The sequence below is a fragment of the Prunus persica genome, chromosome G4 (assembly GCF_000346465.2).
Source record: "Prunus persica cultivar Lovell chromosome G4, Prunus_persica_NCBIv2, whole genome shotgun sequence".
Lineage (NCBI taxonomy): Eukaryota > Viridiplantae > Streptophyta > Magnoliopsida > Rosales > Rosaceae > Prunus > Prunus persica.
This window is the reverse complement of record NC_034012.1, coordinates 3,228,597-3,243,269: the sequence shown is the minus strand read 5'-3', so window position 1 is coordinate 3,243,269 and position 14,673 is coordinate 3,228,597. Positions and strand designations below refer to the sequence as shown.

Genomic DNA, 14,673 nt, shown 5'->3' with positions numbered 1-14,673 from the left:
AAAAAGAAATTTCATATGAAAAAATAAATTCAATTGAAGTCGCCACATGACAAAGAACTTTTTTATTTATAGTATAAATATTAGTGGATTCAGAATTTTTTTCACGGAGGTGCAATTTTGGCCAGAATGACTAAAGAGTTTAGAAGCTCAACAGACTAAATTAATGTTTCAATGGTAAAAGCCCACAACTAGTGGCGAACATATGTATGGCAGGTTAACTATGTAATCAAATTTGAAAAAAAAAAACTATGTAATCTAATTTTTTTTTATAAAAAAAAACTATAAATCTAAAATGAAAAAAAGAACTTTGATTAAGGGGGAGTTTATTTCATCTTTCCTATCGTTTGAAGAAAAAAAAAGGGAGTTTATTTCATCATAAAAATATAATGGGAGTAATTTCATTTATTATTTATTTAATAGTAAGTCGGAAGTTCAAAGGGTTTTTGAAAGAGCCGTGCATTCATTTTCAACATATGCCCTTTAAGAAGACCCAATTTCAAAGCTTTAATTTTTTATTTATTTGATGATAAGTTGGAAGTTCAAAGGGTCTTTTGAAAGACCCGTGCCTTCTTTCTCATTCCTCCTTTTTACATCACTTCATACCCAATTTCAGGGCCCCCATTTCTCTCTCCCTCCATCTCGCTTTCTCTCCATTGCTCTCTCTCCTTCCATCTCTCTTTCTCTCCATTGGTTGAGCCAATTCATCGAACAGGTTGAGAGAGGGGCAAAATGTAGGGTTTACAGAGGCTATTCTTGCGAGGGGAGGCTTTAATAGGTCCGTCAGTGAGTATAAGCTATAGTCTAAACTAAAAAGATAGAGGATTTCTCACACACACAACTTAATAAGACGCAATGGAGATTCGAACTTAAGACCTCTTGTTTGCAAGTTTTAAATTAGAATTCTTATACAATTTCACATTATACGATCACATGATATAACTTATATATGTACTATAATATGGATGGACGACATGATTGATATTTCCCCAGTTTAAGAAAGAGTTTATCAATAAAGATCAACTTATATTATAGCATATATTCAAATTATACAACGTGGCAGTTCTATTGTACTACTGTATAATTACGACCACACCGACACGTGAGGTCCAACCCCTGATTTAAAAGTCAAACGGTCAAAATATCTTGAGGTGGCGCTGCCTAACGCAGGTCGCTACTGAAGGCAGCAACCAGTCAATGGGCATCGCAGTGGGTGAGTTTGACAAATATTTGGAACCATATTCCTTGCACCCACATTTTTCTTTTGGGTTTTTTCTCTTCTTATTATATATTTTAATTATTTAATTGGAATAGGAAACATAATTAATCTGCAAGCCCAAAACCACAGACAGAGTCCTGTGAGTTCTAAATAAACTACGGGGCGGTTTGTGGAGCCCTTGAGAGTTGAGTTGGTTTGGAAGAGCCAAAGTTGGTTTCCAGGTTCGATGTTCTGGTGCCTTTGATTAGTGATCACAATTATCAGCCCGACTTTGACAAAGACACAAGATTTGGTCATGGCCCATAAAAGTTTAGGGGTTAAATTTTTGCTAAGCACAATTAGCATAAGCCATTAATCTCTTAAACGAAGCCGGGATTTGCACATAGAGGGCTAAGAGGATGGTCCAAATGCACTAACTTGCCCCAGTCAATCAAGTAATTTAGTGTCAGTGTTCCAAGTATGTATATGGACTAACACCAAAAGATTTTTTTAAGATTTGAGGTCATTCTCAATATGAATTTTCGGATTTTAATTTCATCAATGTACTGATCGAGTATATATATATGACTGAGATCTTAGTGCCTTAGTCTAATCAAACTGAAATTGAAAGTTAACAGATTTTTCTTGTTTTCCATTTACAAGTGAAGTAGACTTCACACAACATGACCAGAATGAGTCTGCCAAAGTTGGATTTTGACTTGTCAATATTCCTTTTCTTTTTTAGGTCATTTTCCAAGAAAGGCGGAAAGGACTTGAGAAGCGACCTACCTTTGATCTTAGAATTTATGATGCCACGAGTTTGAAAGTTATTATGGGAGAAAATAAGAAAGAGGTGGACTCTGATATCTTGCTTATCTGATCCTCTGGCCAGCTAGTCAATCTTGATGGTTAGAATATATATCTACATACTTATTTCTCATTCAACGGATGATTTTGTCTTTACAAGTAGGCAACTCTAAAACCTAAATTATATATTTTCCTTCAATTACGGATCTGACTCATGTCTTACAAGTTACAAGGACATATATGTTTGGTAATCGATCGCGTCCTTATAATGTACCCGCAAGTTTTGAGGTCATGCATCGATAGAACATAAACCCCCTAAATTCCGACAATAATTTGTGGAATAACCTAGCATATACAAATTAAGTTTGAGCAAGAGAAGATAATGATGTTCAGTTTAAATTGTTCTAGATAAAGTGAGAACTAGTGGTGGAGCCAGGAATTTTTCATATATCTTTAGAATTTAAACAATATTATAATAATAATAGCCACTTAAAGTTGGCAACATACTACCAATCATCCTTGCTTATTGTTAGTGTCACTTGTAAAGGAGATGTGATAGCTAGGAAAGAATTAGGAAAATGGAGAATTTGAGGAATACGTCTAGGAAGAGGAGACGTGCGTCTAGAAAAAGATACTTTGTCAACATATAATCTATTAAGATAGATCGCCAATCGAGTTCTTTAAAAGAAGTATGTAATCAATTATAATTTACACCTTAAAATATTCAAATGATCTGAAGCATTTCAAAAACAGGTGAAATTATAATTAACATCGCATACTCCCATAAAGTACTATGAAATGGTTTTTTTTTCATCATTCGCTAAAAAAGGAGAAGGGGGAGTATTATATTGGATTACTTTAAGATTGTCTCCCACGTGAATCGAACCCGAATGCACTTGGGAAGTATTATAAAAAGTTAAATCACGTCTAAATTGAATTAAGCACATAAAGAGGTTTTGATCAATACGACATTGACGTCACTCCAAGTAGTATACTTTTGATGTAAAGTGATAATAATTTGTTCTACCGATCAGATGACGAGGTAATTCGACAAAGTTAACCAACTTCATCCTGTCAACAAATCCAAGTACAAAACCCATAAATTTGTGGTCTTAAGTAAACTAGCTAGCTAGCTAGGCACATTTTTCTTTTCTACAAAAATGCTATTTCTGAATTTTCTACTTGCTCATGTCATGAACGTGAACCATATGGATCTCATCTTCCTGGCAAATGCCATTTTTATAATCAGGAGGAGGAGAGCAACCAACAACTAGTCGGCTTGTGACGCTCCCTAAAACGCGCTTTTGCCTTTCCGGCACTTTTTTCTTTCACCACCTTGAGCCAAATGGCATACCATTTTAGTACATATCCTACATTCCTTCCGCCATTCTTTTATTTATTTATTTGAAACAATATCTAAGAATATATTTGATTTTAATTCCAACATTCAACGAAAGCTTCATTGTCTTGTGTACCCACCTAATTTTTTCTTATTCTTTTTATATATATATATATATAAAAACTCTATTTTTGGGCGGTTTTTTTTGGATGAACATGCTTAAATTTTTTGCTTTTTAAAGCCTCGAGAGTTAAAGATCCCTAACTCCACCACCAACTTCTCAAGAAAAACAGATACAGCTAGAAAGTTGAAAAATCGTCAACAAATCTGGAGAGCTCTTAATTAGATGCCAGGTCAACCAGAGCATACAGGGAAATATTGTTTAAGACTGTAGAGAGAGAGAGAGAGAGAGAGAGAGAGAGAGAGAGAGAGAGAGAGTAGACCTTTCTTTTTGAAAATTCATAGAACTATTTTTCCTTAAACAAAAAGATGAACAAATGTTACCAAAAAAAAAAAAACAATCTCATATCTAGCTCTGAGAATTCTTGCATCTATATATATAAAGGGATTGTGCAGATTGCACAATGAATCCCAACCAAAACTGTCTATACATTTCAAGCTCTGTTCTAGATTCTACATGTAACCCCAAGAAGAACCCAAAATTGTAGAGGGATTATAAAATTATTGAAACTAATGAAAAAATATAAGAATAATATTTCTGGTATATATGCTACCAATGAATCAATGGCCAACACCGGGGCTGGGAACAGCCTGCGCCAGAATCCGATCGTTGCTACTGAGATGGCGAGCAATGAGCTTCTCGTTGATGACGACGGCGTGACCCTTCTTGCTGGGCGTAGAAGCTGGCACTGTGCCCTTTGGAAGGGCACCCAGAAACAGAGAAGCCACTCTCTTCCTGTACTGGCCATCACAATCCTGCTTCTTCATGTCCAAAAGCTTTCTGCTTTCTGAAGCTGCCGCAAATGAGGCCAAGACCACTAAGAAAATGAGTGCCAAAGCGCTTAGACGAGGCATTCTGATTGATTCTCACAGATTAACAATGCAAAACAGAGAGAGAGAGAGAGAGAGAGAGAGAGAGAGAGAGAGATTTTCCCTTTTGGTAAATGAGAGATTTGGGTTCGTGGGTTTTGTGTGGGAAAACAAATTATAATGGAAGGGGAAGGTTGAAGAATGCTATGGGGGAGTGGGCTCATTGGGTTAGGCCTGTATTTATAGCGAGGGAGAGGGAGAGAGGGTGATAATATGTGTACCGCGTGGCGGCTAGAGAGAGACAGAGAGAGAGGTGCTTGGGGCTCAAGTTAGAAATAGAGGTGGCCAAGTCAAGATCAAGTTGGAAAACAGAGAGGTGATGGGGGGAATGGACGGTCAGATTAGTCAGAGCAATATGTGACATTAATTTCTGGACTAAAAAAGAGTATTGAGAGAAGGCCGCGTGGAGGTATTGGAGGCTGGGTTTGGTTTGGTGAGTGTGAGTGTGAGCTTAGCCGCCGGCCACTGTCTTCCCCCGTTTTCTTGGCAAGTTTCACCTCATAAAACATATGCACCGTCAAAATCTTCTTTCCTTTCCATTTAATGCGCTTCGGCTGGGCTTGTGATTGGCTCATACTTGCGGCTCGCCAATTTTATTTCTTTGAAATTGAATGAAAAGAGGAGGAATCAAATTTGAAATCTTTATATCTTGATGAATTCAATTCAATTGTTTATTTATCTACAGTGAGTATTGAAATTATTTTATCGTCTACTTCTAAACACATAAAGAAAAAAAAAATTAGTGAATTTCATTCGAATTCAAATCACCTTTTCTTAGATTATTTTAGAGTACTCATAATTCGATACATGAAAAATTAGATTGACTTATGTAAGTAGTTAATTTTATATCCATTCATTCTATTTCATATTCCTAACTTCCTTATTTTTCTCCGATATTCCTAACTTCCTTATTTTTCTCCAATATTCTTAACTTCCTCATTTAATATGAGCGATAATAGAAGAAGAGGAAATCAAACACATGACCTCAAATACAAAATAACTGCTCTACTTGCTATGAGCCCCTTGCCTAACTTCCCCATTTTGAGTAAGTAAATATGTCAAACTAGTTTTCCTATCTCATTATTTTGAGTTGTTGTGCGTGTAAATAAATAGCCAAGACAGGTTGGCATATTCTATTCATAACTCATCCTAAGTTGAAATCTTAATTAGACACGTACGATCTTATCTCAAGCTATATGAAGAAATGCAAACCTTTATTACACCATATTCACACCAAACCTGCTTTTAAAGAAAAAATATATACATTCAGCATTTCCCCGCGGCTTGAACTGCGAGGCGCAGACAAGCCATTTTGTTTTGGAAGATGAAGCTGGAGCTGGGACGGTGGGAGGTCGTGGATAGGTGGACAAAGTCAAAGCCGTGAAGTTGAAGAGTAAGATACAATACAAGTGAGTGGGTCCCTCACAACGCAAGAAAACTATAATAGTGATAAGGTTTTTACGTGGAAAATGGGAACAAATGGTCTCTTCACTCACAAGTCACGACTCACACTGCAATGTTAAGGGTTTTGGTCTAATTTGATTGCTGAAAATCAAACTTCTTTCTCTGTTTTTTTCCAACTAAGCCCACTAATCAGAAAACGATTTAGAATTTTACAAATCAATGCATTTTTCTTTTTTATTTTACAAATACAATTTTAAAATTATTTTCACACAACAGAAACTTTTAATAATTTGAAGTCATTCTGATGTGGATGTCTCTTATTTAATATGTGTTACGTACAAGAACTTGTTCAATATATTTAAGTCGGCAAGATTCGACCAAACTTGGCTCTATCGCAGCGACCTCCGGTGTACATATGATATTATGTAAGTATGTATGTGTCCTTTATATTTTACAAAATGATAGCCGAACCAATTAGGCACTGAATGAATCATATAATTGATTAAGACGATAAAATTTAATTAAATCTTTTCGATTTAGTTAATTAGCTCTGATAGGCGGTTTTATAAGATGCAGAGGCCATGGAATATAATATGCTTCGGGTAGCTATCATGTTATTATGCAAACCACCATATATAACAAGATTATTTATTTTATAATAAAATTTGCGAATAATAATTGAAAGAAAGAATCTAATTCCGTCACTCTGTTTGACTTAGCTTTTTTAGAAGCCTAAGGTCAATGAAATATGCGAGACGTAGACTACAGTCTCTTCGAATTTAGACTCACAAAAGCTACCTGCTTATTATTATAATTTATATTAACGTTGTTAAGAAAACTCGACTTAATTAATTACCAATTATTAATTAAAGAGAATCGTGAGATTTGGATGCATGTAATCTAACAATTAAGTCTTAATTCTTTTTTATTAAACTGCACTAACAAATAGTGTATTGAGCAAGAGAGTTGACTTTTCTGTCTAATATTATAATTTAGGGATGATCAACAAAGGATGGTCACGTATTGCACTTGTAATTGGCCCCCACTTTATTTCAGCTTCGACAAAGTCAGCAACTACTCTCAAATGAGACACCATTAGATTAGATGGATCATCAAATTAATTAATAATATTACTTTTTTCTTCTTTTCTTCTTTTCTAACAACCCTTTACGGGTCTAATTAGTATAGCATATCACATGAATCGTTTCTTTGGTTTTTGTAGGACCATTTTTCCCTTGTTAAGTTTCATATATTTAAGTTAATCAAAGTCTTTCTTTTTTTATATACAATCGATTAGTGTAAACTATTATAACCGACTAACCTAACTCATATTTACATCTTTCAATTTTATATATATGGTTTTTTATGCATGCCTGATTCACAATAGGAATCAAATAAGAAATTAAAATCAGAACCACGGGGGGCCTCCCGTGGCCAGTTTTGATTGTGCCCATTACAGACAAAACCATGTAAATATTGTTGACTTAAATTCTAGCTACCACGCATATATAAAACAAATATATGCATGATTTGCCTACATTATGCAGAAACATAAAGCTAAAATGCAAAGAGAAAGAAAGTCACAGTATGTGCTGAATTTTCTGCATTGTCGGCATAATAGATAGAATGGCCCAACAAAAGAAGAAGTTGTATGGCAGAAGGTCAACAAAATGCCCTTAAATCATTCACCCATGTCAGCTGCTCAGGTGTCTTCCATTATCCATAGACAAGATTTATCTGCTGCCACGGCCGAAAAAGCTTATCTTGTCTGAGACCATCCATCATAAACTTTCAATCCACACGAGTATAAAATTAATGGAGCCACTATTTTTTTTTTTAGTCATAAGATATGAATGCCATTTTTTTAGTCAAAAATTCTAAGTATACTTTTTGCTGGCAAACTACTTGTGGGTCGCAGAATTGTACCATTTTGACTCATAATATGACAATATGCGGAAATAGAAGCCAAAATTTATACAATTTTTGCAACAAAAACGTGCCACATTGAGCCATATGTGAAACTTATTGCTGTTAAGAAGGTCTGTGTGAGAATTTTACAACAAAAAAAAAAAGAAAAGAAAAAGAAAGAGAAGTTGATGTTTGAGCTGCATTTTCGAGGTAGGTAGGTGCTGGCATTTGAAAATTGAAGAAGATGACATACGGGTACGGCCATGAACGCTATATTGTTTCTTGCAAAATAAAATGCAAACCTTAAAACGTGCATTATTTTCAATTCTATGCTCATTTTTTCTTCTTTGTTTAATTTGTTTGCTTTAAAGTGCTCACACGTTACGTTTGTTCTCTCTTTTCGGAACATTGAAAATCTCGATCAATAAAAAAATAATAATCTATATATATTATTTACTTCATCTTGAAGTCTAAATCTGTATGAATGGGGAAGGGGGCAAAGACGAGCCAGCCATCACGTGAAATGGAGAGGCCTCATTCTCATTCAAGTGTTATGCTCATGCACTTTGAATTTGTATCAAGGGAATTGGTTGGAAGCCCCTTCGTAGCTGAACTATGCTCTATGGGCTTTGGCCACTGGGTCACCTGGGCCTTGTTTTATTTTCATGCAGCTGTGGATCATTTGGGCCGTTCCAATTAGTGTTGTACCCTGATTTACAAGGATGCTTTAATGAGGGGCTTCTTAATATCCGTTCGATGAAGTACAGAGTTATTATTAGATTGCTGGATTGAATCCTTACTTTAGTCCTCAACATAGCCCCTTATTTTAGAAGCTAGTGAATTGGGCTAGTTTTAGAAGTTCTCTAGTGTGGAATAAATAGTGTGGGATTGTGGAATGTGAGCGGTAGGTCAACCGATTGTTTTGTGCCAATTGTCGGGCCACTCATATCCAGAAACAATTGCGGATCAGTTATCTCGTCCCGGAGAAAAACTCTTCATTATAAGGTTACTGTAATTAGAGTAATTTAATAATATCTCTTACTTGAATGGTTAAAACTATTATTAGTATTTGACACTAACCCGTTACTCATTAGCATTTTGTATGTGACCGTTAAAACTTAAAATTACCAGCATCACCGCAGAGTATAGCAAGCAACGACCCAACAAAAGTGTGCATAGAATAGGAGGCCACGTCCAAGTTCAGGGACTGTCAGTAGTAGTATTATGCTGTTTACTATTTTGATCCTTGTGTTGTGTATGTGTGGTCAGTATTTACTCTTACTCAAATATCAGACGTCAATTTATTAAGCAACCAGTTAGATAAATACTCAGAGAAGAGGCTGGAACTCTATTTCCAAACTCTTTTTGGCAATGGAATTTGGTGTCATTAAGCTATCTTCGCCTCTGTCTTCTTCAGCTCTCAATCTCCAGGTAACGCCCATGATTTTTCACATGAATTGTTGTTTAAAATTATGTTCATAGCCAGTCAGACTACCTAATTTGGGAAGGGGGTTTTAAAGTTGCAATGGTTTTGTTGTGTGATTTTCTTTCTAAGCTGGGTTTTCCCCAAATGAATTTCAGTTTGTGGTTGGTATAAAAGTAAGTGAAAAATAATTAATTTGTTTTGTCTTGTCTTGATTATGGAACACTTTGGTTCAAGTGTTCAACTAATTCCAATGAGCAATCCAAACCAAATTACACTGTTACTCATTTACTCTGCATTTCTGGGAGTAATAAGGGGGAGTTTCTTTTGTTCAATTGGATGCTAAGCTTCATTTATTTCAGCCAAGCCTTGATTGTGCTTATAATCCTTTGTGATAAACAAAATTTACTGCAGGAGAATTAGCTATTGAATTTTGAATTGTTATGACTTAATTACTTGATGGCTTGACATTGCAGGATTATTCATCACCTCTTGGTAGGAATCATTTTAAAAAGTCTTTACATCCTCAGTTGCTGTCCTCTCCACTTCCTAAACCCTTTCTTCAACTTAATGACAGACCACACAGCTTTCCCTACCAACAAAACTCTGATCATCTCTCCCCAAGAACGTATCGAAGATCCATATCAGCAGAAGCTGGAAAGCAGAGTTGGGACTTGGGTAGATTTTTGAAAACAATATTTTTCTTCAACGAACCTCCCACTCCTGCTAAGGTTGGAAAGTACTAAATTTTTCGAAATTATCTGAAAGTGAAAAGTGATCATGTCTCGACTAACAACAGTTTGTTATTTGTTAAGTTCTTTGAGTTTGTAAGTGAGAAACTCTCCAGCCCATCACCTAGTAAACCAGAAAAGAAAATGGAAACTTCTGGCATTGTCCTAGTGGCTGGAGCAACTGGTGGTGTAGGTCGAAGGGTGGTCGACGTCTTAAGGAAGAAAGGGCTTCCGGTCCGAGTATTGGTATTCTGCTCTTACCATTTCCCTTTACTCTTACTATACCTTTCTCGAATTTCTATGTTTTCATATAAACTTCTCTCAGGTTAGAAATGAAGAGAAAGCAAGGAAAATGTTAGGCCCGGATGTTGACTTGGTGAGCTAGCAACCCATGTATCTTCAATTTCCTTGGTCAAAACTAGTTATGTAATTCCTACTTGGTTATGTTTCTGTCCATGCCCAAATTATTTGTTTATTAACTGTCACATTTAGATTCCATTTGTTTGTCATAATTGTAAAAGAATTTATGGTGGTTTCGTTTCTTAGTTTTACGTAGTCAATGGTGACCCTGGTTTCTTCCTGGAAAAATTTCAGATTGTTGGAGACATTACTAAGGAGAGTACTCTGGTTCCCGAGTACTTCAAAGGAGTGAGGAGAGTGATTAATGCTGTTTCTGTCATTGTTGGTCCAAAGGAAGGTGACACTCCTGACAGGCAAAAATACAGCCAGGTATGTTCAAAACATTTTTAAGTTGAAAAAACTTCATTTTTTAACTTCTATGTTTTGCAAACTTGGACTGCCATGGACTTCCTACGCCTGCAATATTTTCCACAATTATTTTTTTCTGTCTTAAGCAGCTTTGATATTCTATTATGTTTTGTACAGGGAATCAAGTTCTTTGAACCAGAGGTGACGAACTGTTTGCTTACATTCTGTATCTGGAGTCAGCATTTTCTTGAAAGTTTAACTTGGAACTTGAATTATTTTCTTATTTATTTTGTGTGTGTAATAAAACATGTTCTTCTTAGTAATTATGTATCATTGGTTGATTGATGGAAGCAGATCAAGGGGGATTCGCCTGAAAAGGTGGAGTACATTGGAATAAGAAATTTGATCAATGCTGTAAAAGGAAGCGTTGGACTTCAAGATGGAAAACTACTATTTGGATTTGAAGGTACACTCTTCTGTATGCTGAAACCACTGATTTCCATCCTTTCTGCTGTGTTATACTTGGTCCAGTTGTTCTTGTACAAATAATTGGGAAATAAATAAAAAAACCCTTTTGGAAAAGGTAAAAAACGGTGGAGAATTTAGGTTAATATGAAATATAGTATGAAAGCAAATGTGAAGAACCTTCATAAAAAACATGTTATTCTGCAGTCCTTTATACTTAACATGCTAGGGAAGACGCTCGAACTTTTCATACATGGAACCTAACTGAAATCATCAATGCTCATATTCTATTAGGGGAACATATATATTATATACCATTTGAGATTCTTTTCTTTGTTTGTAATTTGCAGATAATAATTATAGGGAATTGGCTTGGGGTGCTTTAGATGATGTTGTGATGGGTGGAGTGAGTGAAAGTACATTTCAGATTGATCCAAACGGTGGTGAAAATGGTGGACCAACTGGAATTTTTAAAGGTATGATCTTTTCAAACTTTAGAACTGGTGTCTTTGTATTGCGTTCTCACTGGTGATTCTATTAGAACTATTCATATTTGGATGGGTTTAGTTGAAATTTATTCATTTGGTATGTCTCTTCTCCTTCAGGGGTTGTTTCCACTGCAAACAATGGTGGTTTTACCAGTATCAGAACAAAGGTAAAGAGCAACGTTTTCTTGTGACTTGTAAATATCTTGTGCATAGAATTTTTTACTGTTCCCTGAAGTTGGTCAGTTGCTTATCGTCTAGTGATGAATATGCGTGTATCTAGAATCTATCAACAGCTGAGGATCTCTCTGCATATGATGGTTTGGAGCTGCGCCTTAAAGGTGATGGTCGTCGCTATAAACTAATTGTTCGCACAAGTCGTGATTGGGATACTGTTGGTTACACATCAGGCTTTGACACTGTTGGGGACCAGTGGCAGACAGTAAGTAACACACTAGCTCCTTGATCGAGATTAAAATTGTAGTTACATATCTCAAACTCCATTAGTAATCTGTCACATTTTTTTCCAGGTACGTGTGCCATTTTCTTCTTTGAAGCCGATATTTCGAGCAAGAACCGTATCGGATGCACCACCTTTTGACCCCAGCAATATTGTATCATTGCAGGCACATTTTTGCAGCCACTTTCTTTTAGTCTATTCTTTCACTTCATTTTCTTCTATGTTTATTGATGGGATTCAAAATTATGGCAGCTCATGTTTAGCAAGTTTGAATATGATGGGAAACTGAATCCTACTTTTGTGGAAGGGGCATTTAAGCTCCCATTATCAAGCATACGAGCATATCTAAAAGAGCCTATTACTCCCAGGTTTCACATTCTTTTCATTTTGTTGGATTATCTTCTTATGACTAAACATATTTGATCTGCTAGGTGCACTTTCTGTTTTAGTGTTTAAAGAATCGCTTTGCTTGTGTTCCGTGTAGGTTCGTACACGTCGGTTCTGCAGGAGTTACCCGACCTGACAGGCCTGGACTTGATCTAAGTAAACAACCTCCTGCTGTTCGCTTAAACAAGGAATTGGATTTTATCCTGACATTCAAGTTGAAGGTTTCATACTAATTCAGTGCAAGCTGTCTGATATTTTTATATATAATCAGTGTATCAAAATACCACTTCTTAGCTCTTTTCTGTTCTTTTTCTTTTTCTGGGTCAGATTTAGCTTTTTCGATTTTGTACATTGATAAGTTTTGGAGCAGGGGGAGGATTTAATACGGGAAAGTGGAATACCATATACAATTGTGAGGCCTTGTGCATTAACTGAGGAGCCTGCCGGAGCAGATCTCATTTTTGACCAAGGAGACAATATAACGGTATATAATCAAATAGAAGATCACTATTCTCTCTTTGTTGTATGCCTGTGATCGCATGTATTAATCTTTCTTTCCCTTATAATAGTAATAATATCTGAATGTTATGATTTATAGTATTTATATATTTGCAGGGTAAGATATCAAGAGAGGAGGTTGCTCAGATTTGTGTTGCTGCGTTGGAAAGCCACTATGCATCTGGCAAGACATTTGAGGTCACAGCCTGACTTATGTCCCTTAATTGTGTGCTGTGTGCTGTGGCTGTAATTTGCTATTTTTGGAAGTTAAAAGCTTTTGCAGATTCTGAGATGTTTATAAACTCATTTGCAGGTTAAAAGTGTTGTGCCATTTAGTGAGCCATTTACAGTGGACCCTCAAAATCCACCCCCCGAGAAGGACTACAATGTTTACTTTAAAACTTTGAAAGATGGAATTACAGGAAAGGAAATCCTCGAACAAGATCCTGTACCAGTGTAATGTTTTGCACACATAGAGCTCTATTTTCAACCTTAACTTTGTAAGTATAATGGAGCTTAATATACTTCCATTTTCATCTGAGATAATTCTCTCAGCAATGAGTCAATGACTAATAAGAAGAAAATCTGTCAACATATATTATTTCTTTCTCTCTCTCTCTCTCTCTCTCTCTCTCTCTCATTGCAGGTGTATATACTCATAGCAGATGAAAAGCAGAGGCTTCTACAGGAACATACATAAGCGACCAAGATTATAAACTTCTGTAGGACAAATCCACGACTTAAAATGTTTCACCTGAGATGATAGGTTCTCACTTTCAAAAGGCTATAGCCTTGATCACGATGAGGTCCAAACCTCCTGATTATGTATAGAGGTTTGAAATTTTTTTTCAATTCAGCTGTATAATATTATTTTCCTTCTACATATGAGTAGCTTATATAATGTTTTCTAATGATTTTAAAAATATGCATACATAAATTATTGTACATGTGTTTGGCCTTGAATTGTAAGTTAAAGACGGTGGCAGAATCATGGCTTGTAACCATTTCAATGGTAGCACAGCCCACACAGTTTGCAGCCTCGGCATAAAAGTGAAGATGGAGATCAATGTCACAGTTTTATATCAAATCAAGAAGGAAATTCCAATGCTGCGGCTTATAAAACTAAGAAGGGTTCATAGAGCAAGCACTTTCTGTACGCTACGGGCAGATTGTAGAAGCTTACAGGAAATTGGACTATGACTAGCTATGAGGGTTCTTGTAGGTCAATTTTTCATTAAGACATTAGCCATAGCAATCAAGGCTCGCGACCAGTAGAGCAAGTATTCCGGCATTAAGTATACAAGTTCAATGTAAACCAAGAGTAATTTGACCCAATTAGTGCGCGAGATTCATTTTGGAATGAAAAGTGGTAAATCAAAGTTGCTGACAATAAAGAAACAGTTAAAATTAGTGTTCTTAAAGTAAATTATTAATCAAAGTTAAAGAAATAGAAAAACTGAGGTTTAAACATATAAAACCACAACCGATCACCACCAAAACCTTCACAAAATGAAGGTATCACCCTCAACACTATGCTTGGCCTTGTCGTGTGACTCAAGTTCAGACCTGGAAACATCAACATAACACAAACATTAAAAAAAAAAAATGAAAAAATAGAAAAATATTTGTAGAACTTTAACTTGCTCACCACCACCAGCAGCCTTTTGTGCTCATTGCTTGGGCTAATCACCTATAGTAGCAGTCTCCGCCATCACATTTCTACAACAATCACATAGGCAATTTATAAATGTGTGATTACAACATAGAACTCGGAAAGCACAATTTGGTATTTACCTCTGCCTTTATTGTAGGT

At 35.9% G+C, this 14,673-nt stretch overlaps 2 protein-coding genes across 3 annotated transcripts; one reads left to right on the top strand and one right to left on the bottom strand.

Annotated features, from left to right (window-relative positions):
* On the bottom strand, positions 4,044–4,573 carry LOC18780895. Its single transcript, XM_007213107.2, has one exon. The coding sequence runs from the start codon at positions 4,374–4,376 to the stop codon at positions 4,083–4,085; it is 294 nt and encodes a 97-aa protein (XP_007213169.1). The 5' UTR covers positions 4,377–4,573; the 3' UTR covers positions 4,044–4,082.
* LOC18780083 lies at positions 8,936–14,084 on the top strand. Of its 2 annotated transcripts, XR_002271371.1 has the most exons (18): positions 8,936–9,134; positions 9,603–9,857; positions 9,942–10,103; positions 10,183–10,233; positions 10,452–10,586; positions 10,743–10,766; positions 10,920–11,031; positions 11,381–11,506; positions 11,636–11,685; positions 11,799–11,957; positions 12,046–12,141; positions 12,228–12,343; positions 12,460–12,583; positions 12,733–12,846; positions 12,978–13,058; positions 13,174–13,360; positions 13,507–13,693; positions 13,882–14,084. XR_002271371.1 is itself a non-coding variant. In XM_020562817.1 (17 exons), exons 1-16 carry the CDS (start codon positions 9,075–9,077, stop codon positions 13,318–13,320), a joined length of 1,812 nt encoding a protein of 603 aa, XP_020418406.1. In that variant the 5' UTR covers positions 8,936–9,074; the 3' UTR covers positions 13,321–13,360; positions 13,507–13,807. The 2 variants fall into 2 exon arrangements, 1 of the variants encoding a protein (XP_020418406.1); XM_020562817.1 differs by lacking the exon at positions 13,882–14,084 and having other exon boundaries at positions 13,507–13,807.

What these genes read in the sequence shown, in the direction of transcription:
- LOC18780895 (XM_007213107.2), bottom strand. Translation starts at nt 4,376, where the DNA reads ATGCCTCGTCTAAGCGCTTTGGCACTCATTTTCTTAGTGGTCTTGGCC.
- LOC18780083 (XM_020562817.1), top strand. Translation starts at nt 9,075, where the DNA reads ATGGAATTTGGTGTCATTAAGCTATCTTCGCCTCTGTCTTCTTCAGCT. An exon ending in AAAGAGCCTATTACTCCCAG is followed by an intron (nt 12,344 to 12,459) that starts GTTTCACATTCT and finishes TGTTCCGTGTAG; the next exon opens with GTTCGTACACGTCGGTTCTG. An exon ending in TCCTGACATTCAAGTTGAAG is followed by an intron (nt 12,584 to 12,732) that starts GTTTCATACTAA and finishes GTTTTGGAGCAG; the next exon opens with GGGGAGGATTTAATACGGGA.